The sequence below is a fragment of the Mesoplodon densirostris genome, chromosome 5 (genome assembly GCF_025265405.1).
Source record: "Mesoplodon densirostris isolate mMesDen1 chromosome 5, mMesDen1 primary haplotype, whole genome shotgun sequence".
NCBI lineage: Eukaryota > Metazoa > Chordata > Mammalia > Artiodactyla > Ziphiidae > Mesoplodon > Mesoplodon densirostris.
This window is the reverse complement of record NC_082665.1, coordinates 43,229,819-43,253,665: the sequence shown is the minus strand read 5'-3', so window position 1 is coordinate 43,253,665 and position 23,847 is coordinate 43,229,819. Positions and strand designations below refer to the sequence as shown.

Genomic DNA, 23,847 nt, shown 5'->3' with positions numbered 1-23,847 from the left:
CACCAACCTTCTAGCTCCTTAAGCCAAATAATTTCCTGTTCCTCTCTCCTTTTAGCCCATACATCCATTCATCATACAGTACTTAAAACTGTTCAAATATTCCTTGCATACATTTTTATTTTCAATTCCAATTCCTATTCCTCACTTCTCACTCTCACTACTGCAAAAGCTTCTAACTGGGATCCTTACCTCAGGTATGACCACAATCTACTCTATACTTTACATTGTGACAAAAATTATTATCCTCAACAATAAATCTTGTAATACTATTTCTCTGCTAAAAATGTATAGTGTCTCCTGTAAAATTATAGCGAGTCCAGACATCTTAACATACATGTGAGGCCCTAAACAATCTGGCTATAAGCCATAATTCAAGGATCAGCACTTTCTATAACTTTAAACTTCCTCTTTCTTACCCATTCTACCCACATGAACCTAAGCTCTAGTCACAAGTAACTTCATACTATTTTCCAAATAAGCGATGTCTTTTCCCACCTCTCCACCTCTGAATAGTCTGTTTCTTCTACTTACTGACTCTTCTCATTCTTCAAAGACCCAGTTCTAATACCACTTTCACTCTAGGCAGTTTGTGCACAGTACTCCAATTGTACACCATAGAACCTTTTACCATATATTGTGAATTGTCACATATACTATAGTAAGCGGGAGTATTATCTTTTCTGTTAGACTAGGATCCCCAGAAAAGTAGAATTTACGTCTTATTCATCTTGGCATCACCAATGTTTTAGGTGGTGTCAGATATAAAACAGTTGTTTGTTGGATGCCCAATTCAGTAAGAAAAAATAGTACCTGTTATATGAGAAATTAATATTTTTCTCTATATACGTGTATTTATATATATTAACTGTGTTGTTAGAAACAATTAGGTAATGCTAATATATCTGTGTATAAATATATGCACACATGTATATGTATTTATACACATATATATTAGCATTATCTAATTGTTTCTAACAACACAGTGAATATTTAAACTGATAATATAGTCTAGCATACACAATTTCAGAGTGTAATAAAACAGGAATTAACCTATTATAGTCAATAAAAACATCATGATGTAAAGTCAGCAACCCAAAAGACATGTGATTTCACTGTAATTTTGATATAGTCTAAGGACAAACTTTCTGTCTTTAGAATTGAAAAAAATCTTTTAATTTTCACTAATGATTATGAAGAAATATTTCATTATTGACACAGTATTCAGAAAAAGAAAGCAACCAGCACATTTAAATTTATATACTTTTTGAATAAAATATTTTATACAGTTCAATATAATTTCAAATTATATATAATGCTTTTCTAAAGATTAAACTTCTGAATTTTTTTTTCCCTAGTAAATGGGTCTTCTTAGGAAACCAAGTTCTAGATCAGGTAAACAGAGCTATCAGAAAGGAAATGAAATGTTCTTGATAAAGAAGTTTATTGAGTTACTATTATATATAAAATTATCCTTCTGCATTTTAGAAATATTTTATTAAAATAATCTGGGGGCTTCCCTGGTGGCGCAGTGGTTGAGAGTCTGCCTGCCGATGCAGGGGACAAGGGTTCGTGCCCCGGTCCGGGAAGATCCCGCATGCCGCAGAGCGGCTGGGCCCGTGAGCCATGGCCGCTGAGCCTGCGTGTCCGGAGCCTGTGCTCCGCAACGGGAGAGGCCACAACAGTGAGAGGCCCGCGTACCACAAAAAAATAAAATAAAATAAAATAATCTGGGCTGATGGTCTGAAATCAGAACTTCTGCCTGTTGTATAAGGCAGTTCTCTACTCCCAACTGTCCTTTCTCTAGTTTTCCAGGTGAAGTTCTTATGCCCTATACTGGCTGTACTAAACCTTGTGTTAATTTCATCCAAAAAAAAGTGTTTTCTTTAATCAATGAAGCCTTTAGTAACTTTCTATTTAGCTGAACTTTATTTGGCTTACTGATTTGGTCTCTGATCTTACAAACTGTGTTACTCTTTTCTTCATTGTAATATACAGCAGCTGAGTATCATTAGAAGCAGAGAAAGAACAATTACGTGGCATTATCATTGAGTATATTGAGCATATATAGGACAATGAAGTTTTTAACACTATAAATGTACTGTCTCATATTTAAGATATTTAAAAATCTTTCCCTTTCACAACTATTTACACTAATATATAATGGATAAACACAAGCTCTGACGGTCTTTACCTCTGTATTCTAAGGTAAAGGTCAAATCAAATTATATAGAGGCTGAGGGCACCTAAGAATAAAAAAATAAATAAATGAAAAAAAGTGGAGTATAATGAAAAAGGATGGTTGTGGATTTGAAAGGCTTCCAAAAGTAAAAGTTTGTTGAAGTAATGAGGTAAAGAAAAGTGAATGTGATACGTAGAGCTTTGAAAACTGATCCTTTTGCATTACCATTATGACGTGTTTCACCAAGAGGCTCAAGTTTTGGAAGTCTAGTGACTTTGGGGGTTCCCCAGCCAACTAAAGAAAAAGAAAAACATTTAAAAACACTGTTAAGCAATACCTCTTTAGGTCTGTTGAGAGGATCCCTTTCTTGACAGGAATGTATATAACTTCAATAACAATTCATATATACTGAATGATGCAGTACTGAATAACCATAAACCCATTTTAAATGGCTTCTATTTAAAAATGTAATTATAGGTTGGTAATATCTGCTTAAAGTTTTTATTTACCTTTCGTTAAAAATATAAGCATCCTCACTACCATCATAAATAACCTTAGGCTATTATTCTAACCCCCAACAGAGACTAAAAGAAATGTACACTTATTAAATGGAATACTAGACATGAGTCTTATAATAATTCTCAAAGGAAAATGTTACCATCTAAAGTCTTCTAGCAGGGCTAAAAGGAAACTATAAATATATACATTTGATATTTATTGAGTATGTGAGGTACTATGCCCAGTGCTAAAAAATTACAATTATTGTGCAGTTAGTATGTCCCAGTGCTTTATATGCAGTATTCCACTTAATCCTCATAACAGCTTAGAAGGTCAGGATGAATGTTGGAAATGTAATGGAAACACACATCTTGGTTTCAAATGTTAACTTTCAGGATGAAAGATCTAATTTTTTAAAAGCTCATGTTAGCCATCTATTCCTTAAACTTAAATTCCTTTTAGCAATCTGGGTACTGATATTTCAAATAGGACTTGAATCCATTATAAGAGGTGCTTAGGTAAAGTTTTCTTATTAATTTTTACTTATTTTTTTACTTTCATAAAACATTTTTTCTGAATAAAAAAAGCAATAGATATTTACGTTGATAAATTCTGAACAAAGTAGATGGAGCAAAGAATTCTACCTTTTTCACAATTCACAAGATAATAAACATACTGAATAAAAACTGCATAATTTCTTTCTTTTTCTTCAATGTTTAAAGCAGTATTTCTAAATTCAGTATCAACATCAATTAACTCACCAGGAGGAGGAGGTGGGGGTGGTGTTGGACTCTTAGGAACAGAGTCATCTGTATTAACAGGTTCTACACGGTGGCTCCTTTTCATTCTTAGCTTCTTAGTTTTCTTTTTACTGTTATCTGTAAGAATATAAACATGAAACTTTATGCCTCTGTGAAGAAGTTACTTCTATAATAAAAACTAAAGAACAGAATTAGAATATTGATATTATTATTACCATAGGAATATATCTTCAATTCAACTTAAAAATTGTTACCAATAATGAACTGTGAACTTGCCTTTACTAAGAATAAATTTTTAAGTGATGGTTTATTGGATGAATGATTGATGAATATGACATAAATGGCAAAAAGCCATATTTTAAGTTCTATGAGAGGTGATTTGGAATACAAAAAAAGTCCATATTTCCAAAAGTAACTTTTTTTCCCCCAAATATCATACTAAGTAAATGGAATTATCTAGCTGCAGGGATTTCCATGAAACTCAGAATGACCTGGGGAAAAACAAGAGGTATTGGTTTGTCTCAATAGGATATACAGAATGATTCTAGGTGTAAGTTCAAAAATAATCCTTTGAAATGTGAAAAAACACCCCAATCAAATCTAAACACATTATCCATGAAAATAACCCCCAAATAAGATATGCCCAATCTAAATACATGTAACCAAAACTCACATTGTTAGACCTTACAGAATTTAATTTGTAATCTTTCTAAAAATAACTATTTACAGATTCTCACTTAAGCACATATGAACATTTTAAGTGCATCTGTGTTGTTGACATGTAAACTTTAACAATGTGAACCAGGATGGCATAGTAGTTAAATAACCAAACAACACAGTCACTGAAATATTTTCACTGACAATCCCAAATTGCTAAATTTATATATATAATACATTTTCTAAAATGGAAATTATCTGTTACACAACAAGCAGCCAACATCTATGAAACCTATAAAGCAATGAGAAATACAAATATTTTAGAAACATTATTTTTCTAAGTAAATTAGTATCACTTGAGACATTTTACTCTAGCTAGAAACAGAGACATCTTTTTACAATTAAAGCTGTAAGCTTTACAGCTGGGAGAAAGGAAAGAGAACCCCAGACCATATGGTACTTTCGGATGGGCAGTAGAACAGGGTCATGGACAAGCATAGGATATGAAGCAGAGGACCTGAAGTTGAGGGAAGTGTGTCTCAGTACAGCCACAGATGAGACGTATAATCTTAAATTACTCAACCTCTCCAAGGCCCTGGTTTCCTATTCTGTATAATGAGAATAATATACTCGAGGACTGCTATGGTAAATAACATAGTGCTGTGTTAAATAATATTTTCAAATCATCTACCAAATCATTTTGTTCTTTAACAACATATTAGTGTTTGAAAGAGTTCTTCCAATATATTGAGAGGCTACTTTAAGTCTACTTTTTGTTTTACCCTGTTGATAGAGCGATATGGGTACAAATGTGGCTACCCTAATTTCCCAAATTACAAAACTATAACTTTCAAATCTAATTATTTCTATGTAGCAAAATATCCATTTAGCTAATCTGCAGCTCAGGGACTGAGATCTTATTTTCATAAACTCTTTGATACTGTACAAAAATTCTTATATACCATGGAACCATATTGCTAACTAGGAATGGCAAGGAAGCAATGATTATTGAGTATTTCCCATGTGTCAGTCCCTGTGCTAGGAACACTATAGGGTTACTTTTATTATAAGTAAACCTAAAAGCCTGGTGAAAAAAAAAGATGACAACCCCATTTTAGAGAGGAAACGAGGACTGAAGAACACTATATAACGTAACATATATCTAGTAGGTGAGAAAATCTGGATGCTACCCCAGGATGTCTTGAGTCCAAAGGCAGAGGCTCTATGATACCAAAAGATGTGTACTTCCTGTTAAATTACATAACCACTTAGAAAAAGTAAAATAATTATGAATTGAAGATGTATAATATTAAAATAAGAGTACTATGGCCATTTGATAAAACTTTCAAAATGTTCTATTGATTATGTCTGCATCCTATAGAAATAACAAGTAAATAAAGGAAATGATACTGATCATAACATTATGAAAAACAAGAAATTAAGAAAAACAAAAAGAAAACAAAACAAAGAGAAAAAACATTAAGAAAAACAAAACAAACCTCCAAAAGCTTTAAAGGTTTTAAATACGTTCCAAAGATTCCTAGGGCTATGCAATATTCCCAATTTTTAAAAATGAATTTTCAGCTGAAATTCTTTTAGGTTACAAAGGACTAGATTTTAAGGCATCATGAATAAAAACATAAATTAGCAAACTGACTAATGATTACCTAAAATTCAAGAGAAAACCATGATAAACAATGCATTTGGAGATGAAAAATCTTGTGATACATTTTTAATGAAAATAATCATGACAAATGAAAGAGGTATTTTTAAGCTTTATATACATTATTTATGTTATATGTAATGTATAAAACTTAAAATAAATAAAATAAATATAAAAATAAATAAGTATATATATTTTTAATAACTAGATTTATCACCTGATTCTGATGACTGCTGGTCTGTCTCATCTTCATTTTCCAACTGCTGTGTTAATGTCTCCTTATAATTTTCTACTATTCCGAACTCATTGGTTTTTTGGCTACTGTCACTGATCTGGCTCTGTGTCTCTATTTGCTCATGCTCCATTTTATGTTTCAGGGGACAGCCATCACTGTCTTCCTCCACATTTTGCCTCTTTTTCTCTCTCTCAAGTTTTTTTTCATTCTGACAAAAATGAAATATATCATTTTTAATATAATAGTCATATCTAAGATAGTTTTAAGGGAGAAATCAAATAATCCAAGAGCATTCTTTAACTTCCAGGCAATGTGATATTTCTATTAAAAAATTATTTGTTGAATATATCATTAAAGCATGCTAATTGTCAAACATTCAGAAAACAGAGATAGTATAAAGAAAGAAAACAAATATTACCAGTAATTCCACAATCTATAGATGACCACTGTTTGATGTATAGTCACAAAGAGGTGCTTTTCTTTGCCTACCCCACACATGTACAGACATACACCATCCACAAACATACATAAATGTGATTGTCTATATATACATATTTATGTATATTTTTAAACAAAAAGAATTGAAATTTTAATTTAAAAATATACATTTCTTTCTTTGTCAATGAACCTATAAAGTGCTTAGAATATTGCATGACACATACATAGTAAAGTGTTAGCTATGAAAATATTATATAATGCTATATGTGTAAGCCATTACTACTTTCATCAATTATACAATCATTTTGAATGGTTCTATCATCTTATTTTACCAATATCCAATCAATGGACAAATAAGTGATTTTCAACCTTTCACTATTATAAGAAATATAATTATTGAATTACTTCTTTAGAATAAATTCCTAACAGTCTAGCTGTTGGATCAATGAGTAAGCACATTTTAAAATGTTCCATACTACAAACTTTCCTTCAGAAAAACTAAAGTAAAATTACACCACAGGCAAAGGGTTGAGAGAGTGTATTTTCCCATATCTTTTTTTTTTTTTTTTGGTCTCGCCACTCGGCACGTGGGATTTTAATTCCCCAACCAGGGATTGAACCCACACCCCCTACAGTGGAACCACAGAGTTTTAACCACTGGACTGCCAGGGAAGTCCTCCCCATGACATCTTTTTTAATGCTTTTTTAATCATTATCAATCTTTTATATCTCTGCCAAACTAATAAATATTTTTTACCTCAGTGTTGATTTGATTTATCATTGAATATTTTTAGTATCAATACAACTGAAGATAAGTTATTAAATATGCTTATTGCCATTTTAATTTTTTCTTTAAGGAACTACCCATGATAACCCAATGCTTGTTTTTCTACTAGAGTCTCATTATTACACAGTAATTTTTTAAGGATTCTTTTTTTGTTGTTCCCTGGCTCTCAAACATTTTTCATTAGGATTAGCTTGGGTTTTTTTTCTGTCTTTAACTTTGCAGAGCATCTCTTTAAATACTGAATATAATACAATCTACCTATTTTTCACTTTATGATTTGTGGCCTCATTGTCCTGCTTTGAAAGTTTCAACCTCCTCCAAGTGTATACCAATGTCTAACTGTATTATGTGAGTATTTTTAAGGCTTATTTTTTATACATTTAAGTCTTTTGAAATTTAATTTGGTATACAGTGTTCAATAATTTTACTTTTTTCCAAATGATTGTTCCGTTGTCCCAATATCCTTTTCTCCCAGATTTGAAATGCCACATTTATCTTACACTAAACGCTTATATATAATTTGGTTTGTTACTATTGTTTCATTGATCTGTTTGTCTATTCTGGAACCAATACCTCACCATTTTTATTGTCTGTGATAAAATCAAAGGAATGAATGTAAGGTAATATTTTAAAGGAGAAGTTTTATGGGGAAGAAAAGAAAATTTGCCTGGTAAAAAAGAGAGACTATGGATAATTTATTTCCATTTATTTCATTCCTTTACTGATGATCTTCTTAAAATTACTGTATTTTAAAAGCATAATAACTGTACTTTCCCCATGCCTCTAATTAATTCAGGGACTTCAATATAAGATATTCTGTGCTGTATACCAGTATTGTTCATATCTTTATATCGTGAAAAATACAATGTTGGTAGAAATGCTAAGGCCTTCTAAGTAATTTACAACCATGGTACTATAAAATAATTGGTCATTATTTATAAGTTGAGCTTTATTACACATATAGAGTAAATCAATGTTTCAAAGTGAAAAACCAAACTTGATTTTCTTTTCCTCTACCAATATTTTTAAAAGAATATAAAACTTGATAAACACAATATTTAATAGTATGGACACAAAACAATAGCTCAAGTTATTAAGACTGCTTTACTATACTTAGAAAAGCACACGCTTAAGGTAAATGCAATGGGGTTAATAAAAAGATTAAATACAGCTAACCTTCTAGTATCTAACTAACTTCAGACTAAATATCTCATACTACCAATTATTTTGCAAACACAAAGCAACACCAAAAACTCTACACTCATCTTCTTACCTGTGGAGCTGCCTCCCTCCTCAGCAGCAGCCCCAAGGAAGAAATAATTATCCACCTTTCTGGATGAGTACCTGTGTGGAAGGAGGCAGTGAAAGGGAAGAGGAATAGAGAACATACAGGCGGGTCCAGCAAGCCACCTGCCACATTAAGCTCTGAGGGAACAGAGAGGAGATTTAGGAAGCTCTACCACTGAGGAGGCATAGCTGCTGAAGGTGATTAAAGCAGGGCCAATGCAAACTCTGAACACCAGTAGCAAATGAAAACAAAGACACAGATACACAGAGAGACAGACACGGACACACACACACACACACACACACACACACAAAACCCTATAACTTCTTCATGATTAAAATCTACACATTAATTTTTGGTAAAACTTCTGACATTTAAAATTAAAATAAATAATATTCAGATATAAGAGAATTTATTATAGTCTCAAACATTAAGTATCCTAAGAAAATAACTAGAAAATCATTTATGTACTATAATGCACCATAAGCATCTAAATATTACTGTAAAGGGATAGTAATAGCAATACAGGGATAAAGATAATGTAAATAAGAGTAAACATACTATTATCATATGAAATAAGTGACAAAAAAAATTATCAGAACAGTAACTGTGATAGTTGCTACATTGAATCTTTATTTTCATTCTCAGTTAATTCTGAAGTCATCTTCCCTTTTTATACTAGATCAGAAGGTAAATTTGAAGAGGAAGAAAAAGCAGCAAACCTTTAACCCATCTCCCCCATTTAATTTCTTTTACAAATAATCAACCTCTGGTGAAATACTTCTATCTCCCTGCCTCCTTTCTGAACTTCCAAAGTTATAACTTAAGACATAAAAATTACATTTGCCACCATCCATACCTCAATGATTACAGATGCTATCGGCTGGAAAGGATTAACAATAGTCGGTTCTGGGTCCAACTCAGCCAGACCACTGGTTCCATCGAGTTCAGCCTGCTCTCGCTCTCTTTGTTCTCTGTTGTTTGAGGGAAAAAAATTGGAATTCCTTATGAGAAAATGCTGAACCATATTTAAGAACATTTCCAATAGGTTTAAGGCTATTGAGTTCAGTAATTTAAACATCTGGACATGGCTTTGAATTACTGAGAGATTTTCAGATATCTTTATGCAGGTAACAGGTCACTATCCCCATGTAAAGATTAATCATTTGAATTTTAAAAGAAAGAAATGCTGACAGGACTTCCCTGGTGGTGCAGTGGTTAATAATCTGCCTGCCAAGGCAGGGGACATGGGTTCGATCCCTGGTCCGGGAAGATCCCACACGCCGCAGAGCAACTATGCCCGTGCGCCACAACGACTGAGCCTGTGCTCTAGAGTCCATGAGCCACAACTACTGAAGCCCACGTGCCTAGAGCCTGCGCTCCACAACAAAGAGAAGCCATCGCAATGAGAAGCCCGCGCACCACAACGAAGAGTAGACCCCGCTGGCTGCAACAAGAGAAAGCCTGCACGCAGCAATGAAGACCCAACACAGCCAAAAAGAAAGAGAGAGAGAGAGAGAGAGAGAGAGAGAGAAATTTTTAAAAAAAGAAATGCTGACAAAAATGACATTCCCTATGACTGAGTTCTTAACGTCAGTGATGCATATTAATTATTTTTCTATGTAACAAGGGTTTATATTTATCAATTTATTAATTATGCTCCCAAACAAATGTTGTCCTCTTCACTGATGTTAACCAGATAAATAAGTCCTGTTGTTAACCTTCATCTTAAGAGCTGTGTCTAGTTATATATCATAAATGAACTAGATAACAACTGTTGCTTTGCATAAGTACAAGAGGCTATAGAAATAAGCTGTCCTATATCACTTAGATTAAATAAGTATTTCTATATTAGTCACCACTGAGACTTTTATTACTCTGTGATTTAAAGCTAATGTTGCCCCATAGATGAAGGTAATAAGTTACTAAAAGAAGCAGCTGAAGATAGAAACATAACTATTGTAGATCTGCAACTAGACTGTATAACAATAGTATATAGTATAACAATGTCAATGTTCATTACTACAGCACTTATTAAGTTCTATGATGGAAAGATATATACTTTCATTCTGAACCTAGGGAGCCAAAATTCAGAGATCTGCAATTTACTACTTCTGTGACCTTGGATATCTATCTGGATACCTGAGCCTCCGCCCTCCCATAAATGTGGATAAAATACATAGTTCATAGGGTTATTTCAGGTAAAGTAATATGTGTGAAAGCACTCTGCATATAAACATACTTACAGGACAGTCTTTTTTTTTAATTTTTTTAAAATTTACTTTTATTTTTGGCTGTGTTGGGTCTTTGTTGCTGTGCGCGGGCTTTCTCTGGTTGCGGTGAGCGGGGGCCACTCTTCATTGCAGTGTGCGGGCTTCTCATTGCAGTGGCCTCTCTTTTTGCTGAGCACGTGCTCTAGGCGTGCGGGCTTCAGTAGTTGTGGCACACGGGCTCAGCAGTTGTGGCTCGCGGGCTCTAGAGCGCAGGCTCAGTAGTTGTGGTGCACGGGCTTAGTTGCTCTGCGGCATGTGGGATCTTCCCGGGCCAGGGCTCGAACCCGTGTCCCCTGCATCGGCAGGTGGACTCTCAACCACTGCACCACCAGGGAAGTCCCAACAGTCATTAATGTTACTCATTTATTAGTAAGCAATTTCAGGTATCTGGTATTAATATACTATTTTCAGATAACAATAATAGCTTGTTTCACTGTTTTTTTCAAAAATATCCAAACCAACAAAAAAATCCAAACCTATTAGATTGTATTTAACAATAAAAAGGTTTTTTTTTTTAATTACTCCTGTCTAAATTTAATTATGCAGTCTCTTCTCAACAGAAGAGGACTCAGACCACAAGTGGCATGGCTAGGAGAAAGGAGGAAAGGGGAATGGGGTACCAGAAAAGCCTGCCATAACATGACCTGGAATATCTTTATGGAAAAAGTAAAAACTTGAAAAAAAATACTAATTAGATTTCTTTTACCCAACTCAATTTTTTTGTTCTTTTTGTTTTTCTAAGTAGAGGAAAAGCAAAGAAGCCTTTAGAAAAGTATGGCCATATATTTTATTTTTATAAATACATGGAAGGTATATTTGTATGAATGACTGGTTGTACTGAGTTTTATATCATGAAAATATACACTAGAATAGAAAATAAAGATTCTCATAGGAACTAAAACCTCATATGGTTATCAAGAGAGACCGAGATGACTGACCTGCTTATGTTATTGAGCCCTTGAGGACAGAAGAGTTATCTCTCCAAATATTTTCCTTTAAGTCCTATCTCTGAATTAAATGAAAGATACCAGTAATCAGAGGATTTCCTTGACAGCATAAAGGAGCACCTCACCAAGGGCAGTTACTGGGTTCTTGCCTACCAGGCTGCAACTGTTAAAGCAAATGGAAGGCCAATATTACTTAGGTAGATGGAAGACCACTTTGGATCTCACAGGAGCTCACTTAGAAATCTTTTTGTTTCTTCCCTCCCCTGTCATGTAAGTGGAGAAAGAGAGAAATCTTGGGATTAAGAACTAAATTCAACTTCTAATCAAATCTGAGTACTTTCTTCCAGCATTAACATTATTATAACTGATTCTGTGGTAGAATTTATGTAAACATTTTTTTAATTTTTATTTATTTATTTATTTTTATTTATTTATTTTTTTTTGCGGTATGCGGGCCTCTCACTGCTGTGGCCTCCCCCGTTGCGGAGCACAGGCTCCGGACGCGCAGGCTCCGGACGCGCAGGCTCAGCGGCCATGGCTCACGGGCCCAGCCGCTCCGCGGCATATGGGATCCTCCCAGACCGGGGCACGAACCCGTATCCCCTGCATCGGCAGGCGGACTCTCAACCACTTGCGCCACCAGGGAGGCCCTAAACATTTTTTTTAATGTAGAGTTTGCTAAACTTATTTTTTAAATTTCCCTTTAGGCAACAAATTTTTAAAATAATTTTAAAAACATGTGTTAAAACCTGAGATAGTGCAATTTAGTCCACTTTCAGACAAAACTAGTGTTGAAGATCAGATTTTGCTTCAGCTGGCTGATCCACTAACTGCTTACCTTCTATCTTTGCTGAGACTAATGAAGGATTTCTCAGTCTACTGACATATTCTTTGCTATGGGAAACTGCATCCTGTGCATCACAGAATGTTTAGCAGCATCCCTGGCCTCTTCCTACTAGATGCCAATTGTGCTATCAACCAAACTTAGAACCCTATCAACCAAACTTGTGCAGGTCTACAGAAATAAAAAATTTACCTGGTATCTTCCTTCATACAAAAAGAGGAACCTAAACAGACAAAACTAAAAAAATTATTAATAAAAGTATGGTGTTTTTGAGTTTTCATATGCACTGTGCTACAAAATTAATCTACTTACCTTTCTTCTCGTAATTTTCGTACTCTTTCAGCCCGCTCTCGGTTCTCTTGTTCCTCAAGAGCACGTTGTTCTGTTGTGTCTTTTTGGATGCGCTCATGTAAGGCATCAAAGTCTCTTGCAATGATATGCAGCAGCCAATAAAGGCCTTTTTTAATGGACTTGTCAATTTTCTTTCCATATCCCAAGACTGCTGAACAAGGTTCCTTAAAAACAGCAATTTGTTTGACTTAAAGATTAAAACTAAAAGATCTCTACAAAAATTTATTCATAAACCATTAAGATATAATTACTGGCGAATCAAAATTAATTAACCCATTAAATAAATGATATGAAGCACCTGCTTCAACTTACAAAACACCTTTGTAATGATCACTACATTAGTATGTACGTAGGAGTGGAAATATTTTGTGGATTATATCTGTAAGATTTGAGAGCAATTATGACACAAGAAGTTGACAGTTAAATTTTAAACAAACTCACTGACAGACAAAATTGAACTTACAGAAGAAAAATACCCTTACTTATTAAAGATAGCAGAAAGTTTTAATTTGCTATACCAGGGAATTTATGGCAGTGCGCTTTTTTTTCTTTTCTTTTTTTTTTTTTTTTTTTTTGCTGCACCACACAGCTTGTGGGATCATAGTTCCCCAACCAGAGATCGAACCTGCACCCTTGGCAATGAAAGTGCGGAATCTTAACCACTGGACCGCCGTAGAGTTCCCAGTAACCATCTTTTAAGATTGACAGACTAACAATCATTTTCTGAAACCAGAATAAACTATTAAATCCTCAGTCCATCTTCTCAAGACTGTATGATAACTCTCCTGATATAATTTTTCAAAATTCATTATAAACTTCTCCTAAGTATAAATTTTGTATTTATACTTCTACCATTTTATAAAATTTATAGCATGACATGTTTGTATAGCTTACAGGTCCTGTCAGCAATGTCTTAAACAAAGAGCAAACCTAAAGTCTTTGAAATCATGAAAGATAGTTTATAGAAATCAGTAACAACTAAATAGAAAACAAATATTACTGTAATAAATAATATCAAATGAACAGTGAGAACTGTTAAAAAACAGTGAGAACAGGTTAAAAAATTTTTTTAAAACACTAATAAATTATTTTGTTAGCTACTTACCCCCTAATTGCTTATCACCTTTACAAAAACTAAGTTATACCGAACATAATTCATAGGGCAGACGAACCCCCAAAACTTACTATTTGACATAAGCACTTGTGCTCATTGACCAGTTTCTCCAGAGACAGGCATTCAATCACATCAGCTTCTCCTAAAGCCCCTTCCTTATCTTGTTTATTTGCCAACCTAGAGAGACATAAGTAGTTTTATAGCAAATATATAATCAGACAGCCACTTAAAAGACGTTTTGACCATGTTCTTATTCCAAAGTTTTAACCCTACTGATTACAGAACATACTGGTTTTAGAGACTAGTGTACAATTTATTTCTTCATTTTTCCTTTTTTTGCCGCTAAAATAAGTTTGTAAGAATTGGCCTATAAAAGGGAAATCAGGTAAAGAGAAGTGTCAAAAAAACAAGCAATAGGTCAACAGGCCAACAAAAAAAGTACAAATAGAAAAAGAAGTGGACTAGTTTCCACAGCACTCAGCCATCAATTCCAACTTTCACATTAATTATATCCTTCTCTTAAAATACACTGCATCATGATGTAAAGGCTCTTATCCCATGTCCTTTTCTTCTTAAATACAATCTGTACCATGTTTTAAATACCCAAATATTCATTCAGAGCTTGTATTATTTGAGCTCACCTGTATTTGCACTGTGTGAATGTGTCCACATAAATGTGCAATTTACTGGAGAAGTGAGGCCACTTTTATCTAATTTACTTAGCATAGCACTGTGCATAGAAAACCTTACACTCAATTAGGAACAAATTGAGGCACAACAAATAAAAAAACAAAATAAGTTTAAAAAAATAGGAATTACCACAAAATACCATATTTGCCTATCAGATGGCAGAGGTCAAAAAGTTGAATAAAACAGTCTTGGTCAGGGTTTGATATATGTTTCAGGCAAATGTATATTATTTAATAAGTACATAGAAAAATAAATCTAATGAACCCTATCACCTATCTTTAAAAATTATGTTTTGTACCATTCTTGTTCATCTACGTATCTTCCACTTCCCCCCATCAGTCATATCACATCACCCCATAATTTAAAAATTTAAAAATATTACAATATCACTATCACACCTAAGTTCTTAAAAAATTTAATATTCCTCAATATCTTTTTACAAGTGCTATGTCCAAATCCAGATCCAAACCAGATACACATTACTACAATTTATTCTTTTAAGTGTTTTTGAATCAGTATCACCCCCCGACGCCAACACCTCCCATTCCTGCAACACTATGACCAACACTTCTTTTCCTCCCATGACATCTACCTATAAAACAAAACAAGTCATTTTTCTATAGAATCTCCCATGTTTAGGATTTGGCTGATATCTTCCTCATGAAGTCATTTAACATACACACCCTGTATTTCCTGTATCTAGTAGTTAAATATACAGGCTGAATGGCTTTCAAGTTGAAATATTTTGGCAAGCATATTTCATAGATGCTGCTAGTACTTAGAAGGCATTTAATATCTGAGTGCACCACTTTCAGTGATGGTTAAATGGATCCATGGATTCAGGCTGCAGTCAGCCTGATTTGTCCAAAATAAAGTTTTCCGTTAAACTTTCATCTAATGGTTTCAGCAACCATTAATGACCTGTGTTTAATACCATTATCATATAAGTGGCTATAAAATCATGACTTTCTTAGTTCTGTATTCCATCTGCATTAACTAGCTGGATTTTTGCTAAAAAGTAAGTTTTCATTAACTACTTGGTGACTCAAGTACAATTCAGAGAAAAGTCAAGATGAATATTTGATCCTTTGCCTTCATTTCCTAATTTTCATAATGAACTGATGTCCTATTAACCTCCAAAGGTGATCAAGTTGCTTTCTTTGGTTTGTGGGAGATATCATTATGGACTCATGGATTTTTAAAATATATTTGATGCTTCAACTTATTATAGTTACTGTTCTTTTTGAGGCTCAAAGTTACCCATTTTTGGTTAGTGGGAGTCCCTTTTGTGTTGGCTTCTGTTTTCTTTTGGTACAACTCCAAGAGTCTTTGATAGCTTCTTTGCTTTTTTGTAAGAAACAATGGTCTGGACCTGAACTCATCCAATTCCCTAAAGAGCCCTGGTTCCTTTTAGTATGAACTGGTATTTTAAAGACCACAATCTGGGCACTTCTGGACATTTATCGTTATTGACTTGCCATTGTTTCTACACTATTTCAGTGGACAAAGCTAGGAAAAATATAGTTTTTAAGAAAGAAAAAATTAAGTCACGAGGTCATACTGATTTTTCCATTTTAAATAAAATATTACCAAGTTTTTACTTAGCTTCTTAATTTGTATCTCTTTTTCCTTATGCTGAAAACTACAGTTCCTAATAACGCCATCGTTAACTATTTGCTCTCTCCTAAGAGTTTCAACATAATAATACCAACATTATTACTAAAAATAACACTACTAAATGCACATTAAGATCCCTTTGTGGTTATTCTTGAGAATAACCTATAAGATATATCCCACAAGAGATGCAAAATACTGATTTTAAAATTACTTGAAGTAATCCTTCTCTGTGTTTACGCCACCATCTAGATATATAACTAGGTTCATTTGTTTCAGGCTGCTTTTGTTTTTTAAAGATAGTTTTATTCTTTAAGATTTCATTTTTAAAACACTTATATGGTTCCAAATTAAAACTATAAAAACAAAATGAAATCAGAAAAAACAATTTTCCCTCTTTTCCACTATTCTTCCTAGTCTCCTATAGGTAAGCATTTTCATTAGTTTTTTTTCTTTATTGATTTTTATTATACTATTCTTTAATTGTAGGTGATTTACAATGTTTCAGGTGTACAGCAGTGATTCAGTTATACATATATATGTGTACATATATATACTTTTTCAGATTCTTTTCCATTAGTTTATTACAAGATATTGAATATACTCCCCTGTGCTATACAGTAGGTCCTTGTTTTTTTAATCTATTTTATATATAGTAGTATGTATCTATTAATCCCAAATTCCCAATTTATCCCTCCCCTCCTTCCCCCTGGCAACCATAAGTTTGTTTTCTATGTCTGTGAGTCTATTTCTGCTTTGTAAATAAGTTCATTTGTATTTTTTTTTTTAGATTCCACATATAAGTGATATCATATATTTGTCTTTCTCTGACTTACTTCACTTAGTATGATGATCTCTAGGTCCATGGTCCATCCATGTTGCTGCAAATGGCATTATTTCATTTTTTTATGGCCTAATAACATTCCTTTATTTTTATATATACATATACATATATATACATACCACATCTTCTTTATCCATTCATCTGTCGATGGACATTTAGGTTGCTTCCATGTCATGGCTATTGTAAATAGTACTGCTATGAACATTGGGGGTGCATGTATCTTTTTGAATTAGAGTTTTTGGTCTTTTCTGGATATACGCCCAGAAGTGGGATTGCTGGACCATATGGTAACTCTATTTTTAGTTTTTTGAGGAACCTCCATACTGTTCTCCATAGTGGCTGCACCAATTCACATCCACCAACAGTATAAGCAGTTTCATTAGTTTTTAATTCATCCTCCCATTGATTTTGTTTTTTTTAAATAATATAAACATGTACAGAGGGAAATGGTATTTTAAAGACCACAATTTGGGCACTATGGATATTCACTGCTATTGGCTGGTTAAGGGGTGTTTATGTGCATGTATCTCTACCCTCCTGTTCTTCCTCGAAAGTTAGATGCACTCTTGTGCATCAGCATGCTTTTTGTTAAAACAGTAAATCCTAAAATTACTCTGAGTAGTATAAAGAAATCTTATTTATTACTATACTCTTTATTAATGAACAAAATGTTCATTATATAGATGTTTCATCATGGGTTGTTTCCAATGTCTTGATTTTACAAAGAGGGCTGTGAGGAATAAAGTGTGTGAAGATGTTATTTCTTATTTTGGGAACAGACTCCAGGAAGTAGGACTACTAGACCAAAGAATAAATACAGATGTTATTTTGATAGATATTATAGCAATGTCCCTCCTCTCACTCTCAAATCATAACAACTCAGGCAGAGAAAAAGGGAATGTAAGAAAATTTAGTTGTGTGAGAGAAATTTTATTTCTGATTTTTCCTACAAATATTTCACTCTAGTAAAAATTAATTTTGAATTGTTATATTGATATAATAAATAGCATAACATATAGTGCTGCACAATTTCAGTTTTTGATATTGAAAACTATGAAAGAAACTTAAAAATAGCAGGCATACTAAAAAGAAAGGTAAGGTGGCAGGTTTAAAGACATGAACTCTTTTCTGGCTGTTGTAGTTCTGAAATTTGGTAATTTTCTCAGTTAAGTTCTTGGAATTCCTTAAAATAAGATGGAATTAAATCATTTTAAAGTAAACTGAACAAAAAGCCTTTACCCAAGGTTCTTTCCATTCCTATTTATTCCAAATTCCATACATTTAGCAAGTTTTCATACCTAAAGAAAACAAAGTAATCTTTGCTTAATTACAACCCCCCTCTTTTGTGAGTAATGTACTTTGCATGTAATATAGGACTGGAACTATAGAGCCTGTGCCAAGTACACCTTAGGCAGTTTAACAAGGACTTCCTGTTACCAACTAGCTCCACTGAAAACAAACTTCCTTTAATCTAAAGAACACGCAGCTAACAGGCAGAACTGGATTCCCCAGGGGTGAGGTAAGAAATTTATACTTCTCATTTGATATTAATAACAAAATGATAACTTTAACTTATTTGACTTCATTATGTGGCTTTCAATTAAGTTAACTAAATGAAAACCATACAGAAATTATCCTGTGAACTATAAGACAGAGACAAATAGAATTTGAGTAAAACATTACAGGTGGTACTCAGTTTTCCTCTCACAGGCAGGACTCCAACTGTGCAGGTGGAAAAGCAACAAAAGGAACAAGACAAAGGTAAACATACCACTCTTTTTTGTACTTTTTAATGTGAGATATCCAGAGACTGAAATCTGTGACATTTAAAAAGAGCCCAACAGATAATTAAAGTTACCTGTTTTGCTCAGATTTGGACGAGGCTACAGGCAGCTGATGTGCTCATATATACTACGGATATGCTGAATGAGATTTGGGTTTAGAGTTCCTAGAAATAGACCACCATAAACAAAAAATCAACTTTTTATTTTATGTCCTTTAAAAAAATGTCTTTTCATTTTGGAAACACTAGAAAGTCAGACCCTATAAAAACAAACTTAAAATTCTTCTATGAACAGACTATATAAATTAGTCATAAAATGTTTGCTTTAGAGAACACTTTTCCATTTAATTCTGAAAAGAAGTTAATGCCCAATATGACACATATGTATAATGTTTAAGAATTTAAGATAATTTTCTACAAGGCCTTAATTCCTTCATTGTAGTTTCCCAGAATCTTAAAAATTAACTTGAGGAAATTAAAAAATAATCTTGCTGTAAAAGGACTATTGTAAAATACCAAAGTAGTCAATTTTTTTTAAAGTACTCAATTTTGAAATGTTTCAGCTAATGTACTGAAAGTACTTAAATTATAAAATTTAATATCTATATTTGATTTCATAATTTAAACAATTTAAGTCAATATCATTTAAATGCAACATACATAGGTAGGTCTGATACTTTCAAAATTAAACAGTGTATAGAGGCTTAACCAAAACATGTTTTATTTTTTGATATTTCTTCAAAGTTATTTTACAATTGTTATGTTAGATTTTAATATATAACCCATTTCAAATCAAAATAATAATTATTATTACTAAATGTTTTAAGGTTAAACTTGAAAGTTGGCTATGTAATACCTAGAACACATTATATTTGTGGCTATGCAGTTTTAAATTTATATAAAAATAATTTTACATAAGTAGAGCTTACTTTAATCAGATAAGTGAGAGTTCAAAATTACATGAGTCTTAATATTTAAACAAAAATGGTCTTGTTACATTAAATGAGTTAATTTAACAATTAACTTATTTACACTAAACAAAAAATAGAATTTGAAAAGCACTGAAAGGCTGCATTACAAAAAAATGTCTGATAATTTAAACTTATATAGAATTTACACAATTTGTAATAATTTTTTTTAAGTTTGTTTTCTTCATTTAAGTAGCCAAAGAGGTGAACATTCCAGTAACAGCTGCTTTCACCTTGAACTAGGGAAATGTTGCAACATGTCTTCACACACAAAAGCAAAAGAATATTCTATTTTACGTTAAATAAAAACTGGTTACATTTCTTAAAATATTTAATCATTATAGTAACTATAAAAAGAAATGTCTTAGTTAAAAAAAATCTATAAATTTATAAAGTATCTATCCCAGGGCATAGTTCTTAAAGCACTAGATAATTTTTATTCATATTTCTGTTCCTGGAAATGTTCCCTGTCTGTAATAGAGTGGAGAAACTTTTATTTGAGTCATACAAGTTTACTTTCGTATTTCCCAAAACAAATTGTCAAACTTGATTACTATATTTATAAATTAGTGTTCTAACTTTCTTTTTGCAAATATCACATTTAAGCTCAAAGATACAGTTATTAACAGTAGAATTCAAAACTGTACAGCAAAGCAGTAAGTTAAACATGCTGAAAGATGGCTTACATTTGGATAGAACTCTTCGGATATTAAGAAAATAAATTTAAGGTAGAGAGAAGATTGCAAAAAATGGTAGTATCATCAATTTCACTTACCTAAGCAATTAAATGATTTCACAACTATGCACTTAATATGTTATGCCTTCTTGAACTCTGTCTCTTCCAACTTTTAAATTCTAATATGCTTAGATATCTCACTTTGCTTATAATTTATGAAGATATAAGATTAAACAGTTAAATTGGAAATAGTTATACATGTAGCTGTGTATATGCAACTACTGGAAAATGCAATTTATGTATAGCATGCACCTGAATACCTACATTAGGTCAGTTTCTGCACAGATGAATATAAGGATTTAGGGAACATTCTGAATTATGTTAACTCTGTAAAGATAATCACCTATGACTTTCAGTGAAGATGCACAGATACAGAAACTCCTCCTCTTGCTAGAAACGTAGAGAAGTGTTTGATATAATCTTAAGGGGGAAAAAAAGACAAATTTCTAAACTACATCATTACATGTGAAGTAAGAAAGGGAAATTTCCAGGTACCAGAAATGAAGAGGGAACACATTCATAGCCAAGGTGGAGAGTAGGAATTAACGCTAACTCCATGGGCTACAGGAAGAAAACACTTTTATCTTAGAGGCTCCGGTTTAGAGTTTGTTCATAATAGGGAACTAAAATTGAGTTTCCTATATGAAATAGTGGACCAGAAAAAGAACAGCCTGTATACAGACACAGGAAAATCTCTGTTGGCTTGTCCAGGAGTACAGCAGGGAGTGAGGTATTCACTCAGGCTACAAGATCACTACAGAAAAATTAGGTCCATATTTATACTACCTGGGCTATAGAAATCACTAGAGAAAGATCAGGCCCATACAGTCAGCCCTCTGTACCTGCAGGTTCCACATGCATGGATTCAACCAACCTCAGATGGAAAATACTCAGGAAAAACCCCAGAAAGTTCCAAAAAAGCAAAACTTGAAATTTCTACGTACCAGCCACTATTTAGATAGCATTTACATTTTATTTACAACCATTTATATACCACGTACATTGTATTAGGTATTACATGTAATCTAGAGATGATTAAAGTATACTTTTAAAGTATGTAAAAATATACAGGAGGATGTACATAAGTTATATGCAAATGCTGCACCATTTTATATGAGACCTAAGTATCCGTGGATTTTGGTCTCTGTGGGGGTCCTGGAACCAATTCCCCACAGATATAGAGGGAAACTGTATTTATACTACCTGGGCTATGATGGGCAAACTCCATGGGGCCCTAGTAGTGACAACAACAAAAATGCGGTTAAGAATGTATCCATAATGCAGGGCACTCAGGGCATTCTTGTATAATATAATTCCCCACTGAAGATAATCTGCTGACAAAGTTTACTAAATATACTTGCCCATCACCAAGAAAAACAATTGGTGGCCACAATAAACAAAAGGAATTATTTCTAAGAAACCAGAAATAACCTAATAATGTAAAAGGATCTTGAACATAAATATATTTTAAATGTTCAAAAGAAATAAATGAAGACATACACCAAGATGAACACAGTATAAACTTTACAGCTGATTTTATATAAACATCATTTACTATAATATGCATGCTATGATATACAGCACTGAAAGGAAATCTGTTTTTCCTTTAATATCAGTAACATATAGAGATCTATAGAAAAAAAAGATTCAGAATATTTACTTTCTTTTTGCTACTAAATTTATTAAGATTAATGAATATAAAATACATATCAATATATTTTAAAGAGTTCCTTAAAGTATCTTTTATTCAAATATGAAAGTGTGGTATTCCTTCATAAAACTGTTATCCCAAGAACACAGAAACCCAGGATAAGACCATCTTTATAAGGGAGAGTCAAATATCTTCATTTCCAAAATCAGTGACAGTAAAATTTTACTTCTCAAAGCACTTTGCAAAAGTATACTGTGCTACAATATCAACTTGAAATATTCTATTTCTTAAAAAAATGTTAAACTATGATGCTTCAGAAAAAGGCTTTTGATGACATTGTTCATTTATGTGTAATTAAAATGAAAAAAAGAAAGACCTAACTAGCCATAAGTATATTAGAGGGGGTTGTTTCAGGATTTGTTCCAAGCCATGCAACCAAAGAGAAAGTTAGAGACACTGTAGTTCTTGAGAACTGTGAAATTTATAAATTGTCAGGCTACTTAGCATTAGATAAGACTTAATTCTCATGAATAAAATCAAAATCTGTTTGGTTTTGATACCTCTCTCATTTCTCATCTGAGCCTCCAATACTATCACTCTTTTCTTTTCCCATATTATGAGGAACACAAGTCAATTAAAAAAAATAGTACAACAACATCATATCTGCTATATACATTATAGTTGTAAGAATTCATAGTAACAGGTTAGTATATGAATAGGAAACAGAAACCTGTGTACATAAATAGGAATGCAGTGTACCTTACTTCTGGTCTTATCTCATTCTATGACTATGAGGTACAGCAGAAGAAAATACAAGAATCCCAATCTCTACATGGTGTCAAGGATAGGATTCAAAATTTTTTAGATTTTCCGTGACACAGGTGTGTGGGATCAGAATCAATCATTATTCTTTTTTTTCGGGGGGGGGGGGTGCCACACAGCCTGCGGGATCTTAGTTCCCTGACCAGGGATCAAACCCATGCCTCCTGCAGTGGAAGTGCCAGGGAAGTCCCTGAACTAATACTTTTTCTTTTTCTAAATTGTAAAGTGCTTAATTTGGTCTGATTGTATGAAAAATCCTAATACAGCTGCTAACATAATTATTTTAGATCTAATATGCTATATTACCTGCTGCAAGAACTTTTTTCTTTTAAACATAGCATTTATATTAACAACATAATACAATATTTGATACAGATCAACTTCATTTGTAGCATGTTTCACTAGGATAATCTATATCTATTCACTATGAAATAAAGAAAAATAACAGATCTGCAGGCAAGTAGATGTACATCTGAATGTAGGCTCTGCTACTTTTTAGTTGTGTGACCTCAGGCAAATCACTCTACTTTTCAGATACTAAGAAAATTAGACGAATAGTTAATAAAGTCAACATCCAAATAAGGGCAATTTCAAAGAAAACAATACAAAGAAAATGGAGAAGATGAAGTTCTTTTAAAAGTTAGGATCCCCTCCAAAAGAAACCATAAGTACATGAATTTCCAAATTGGAAAGAGCCACTAAAC

General features: G+C 33.0%; 1 protein-coding gene across 2 annotated transcripts in view; it reads right to left on the bottom strand.

Annotated features, from left to right (window-relative positions):
- Positions 1-23,847, bottom strand: part of ARL13B (ADP ribosylation factor like GTPase 13B) — a 75,341-nt gene that overhangs the window by 8,253 nt on the left and 43,241 nt on the right. Inside the window, exons 4-9 of one of the 2 annotated variants that reach the window (XM_060098634.1) lie at positions 14,107-14,212; positions 12,883-13,085; positions 9,366-9,480; positions 5,976-6,201; positions 3,439-3,555; positions 2,405-2,473 (exon numbers count right to left, since the gene is read on the bottom strand). In XM_060098634.1, coding sequence (XP_059954617.1) covers positions 2,405-2,473; positions 3,439-3,555; positions 5,976-6,201; positions 9,366-9,480; positions 12,883-13,085; positions 14,107-14,212 — 836 coding nt within the window. The remainder of the gene's footprint in view (positions 1-2,404; positions 2,474-3,438; positions 3,556-5,975; positions 6,202-9,365; positions 9,481-12,882; positions 13,086-14,106; positions 14,213-23,847) is intronic. The other variant, XM_060098635.1, reaches the window with a different exon arrangement.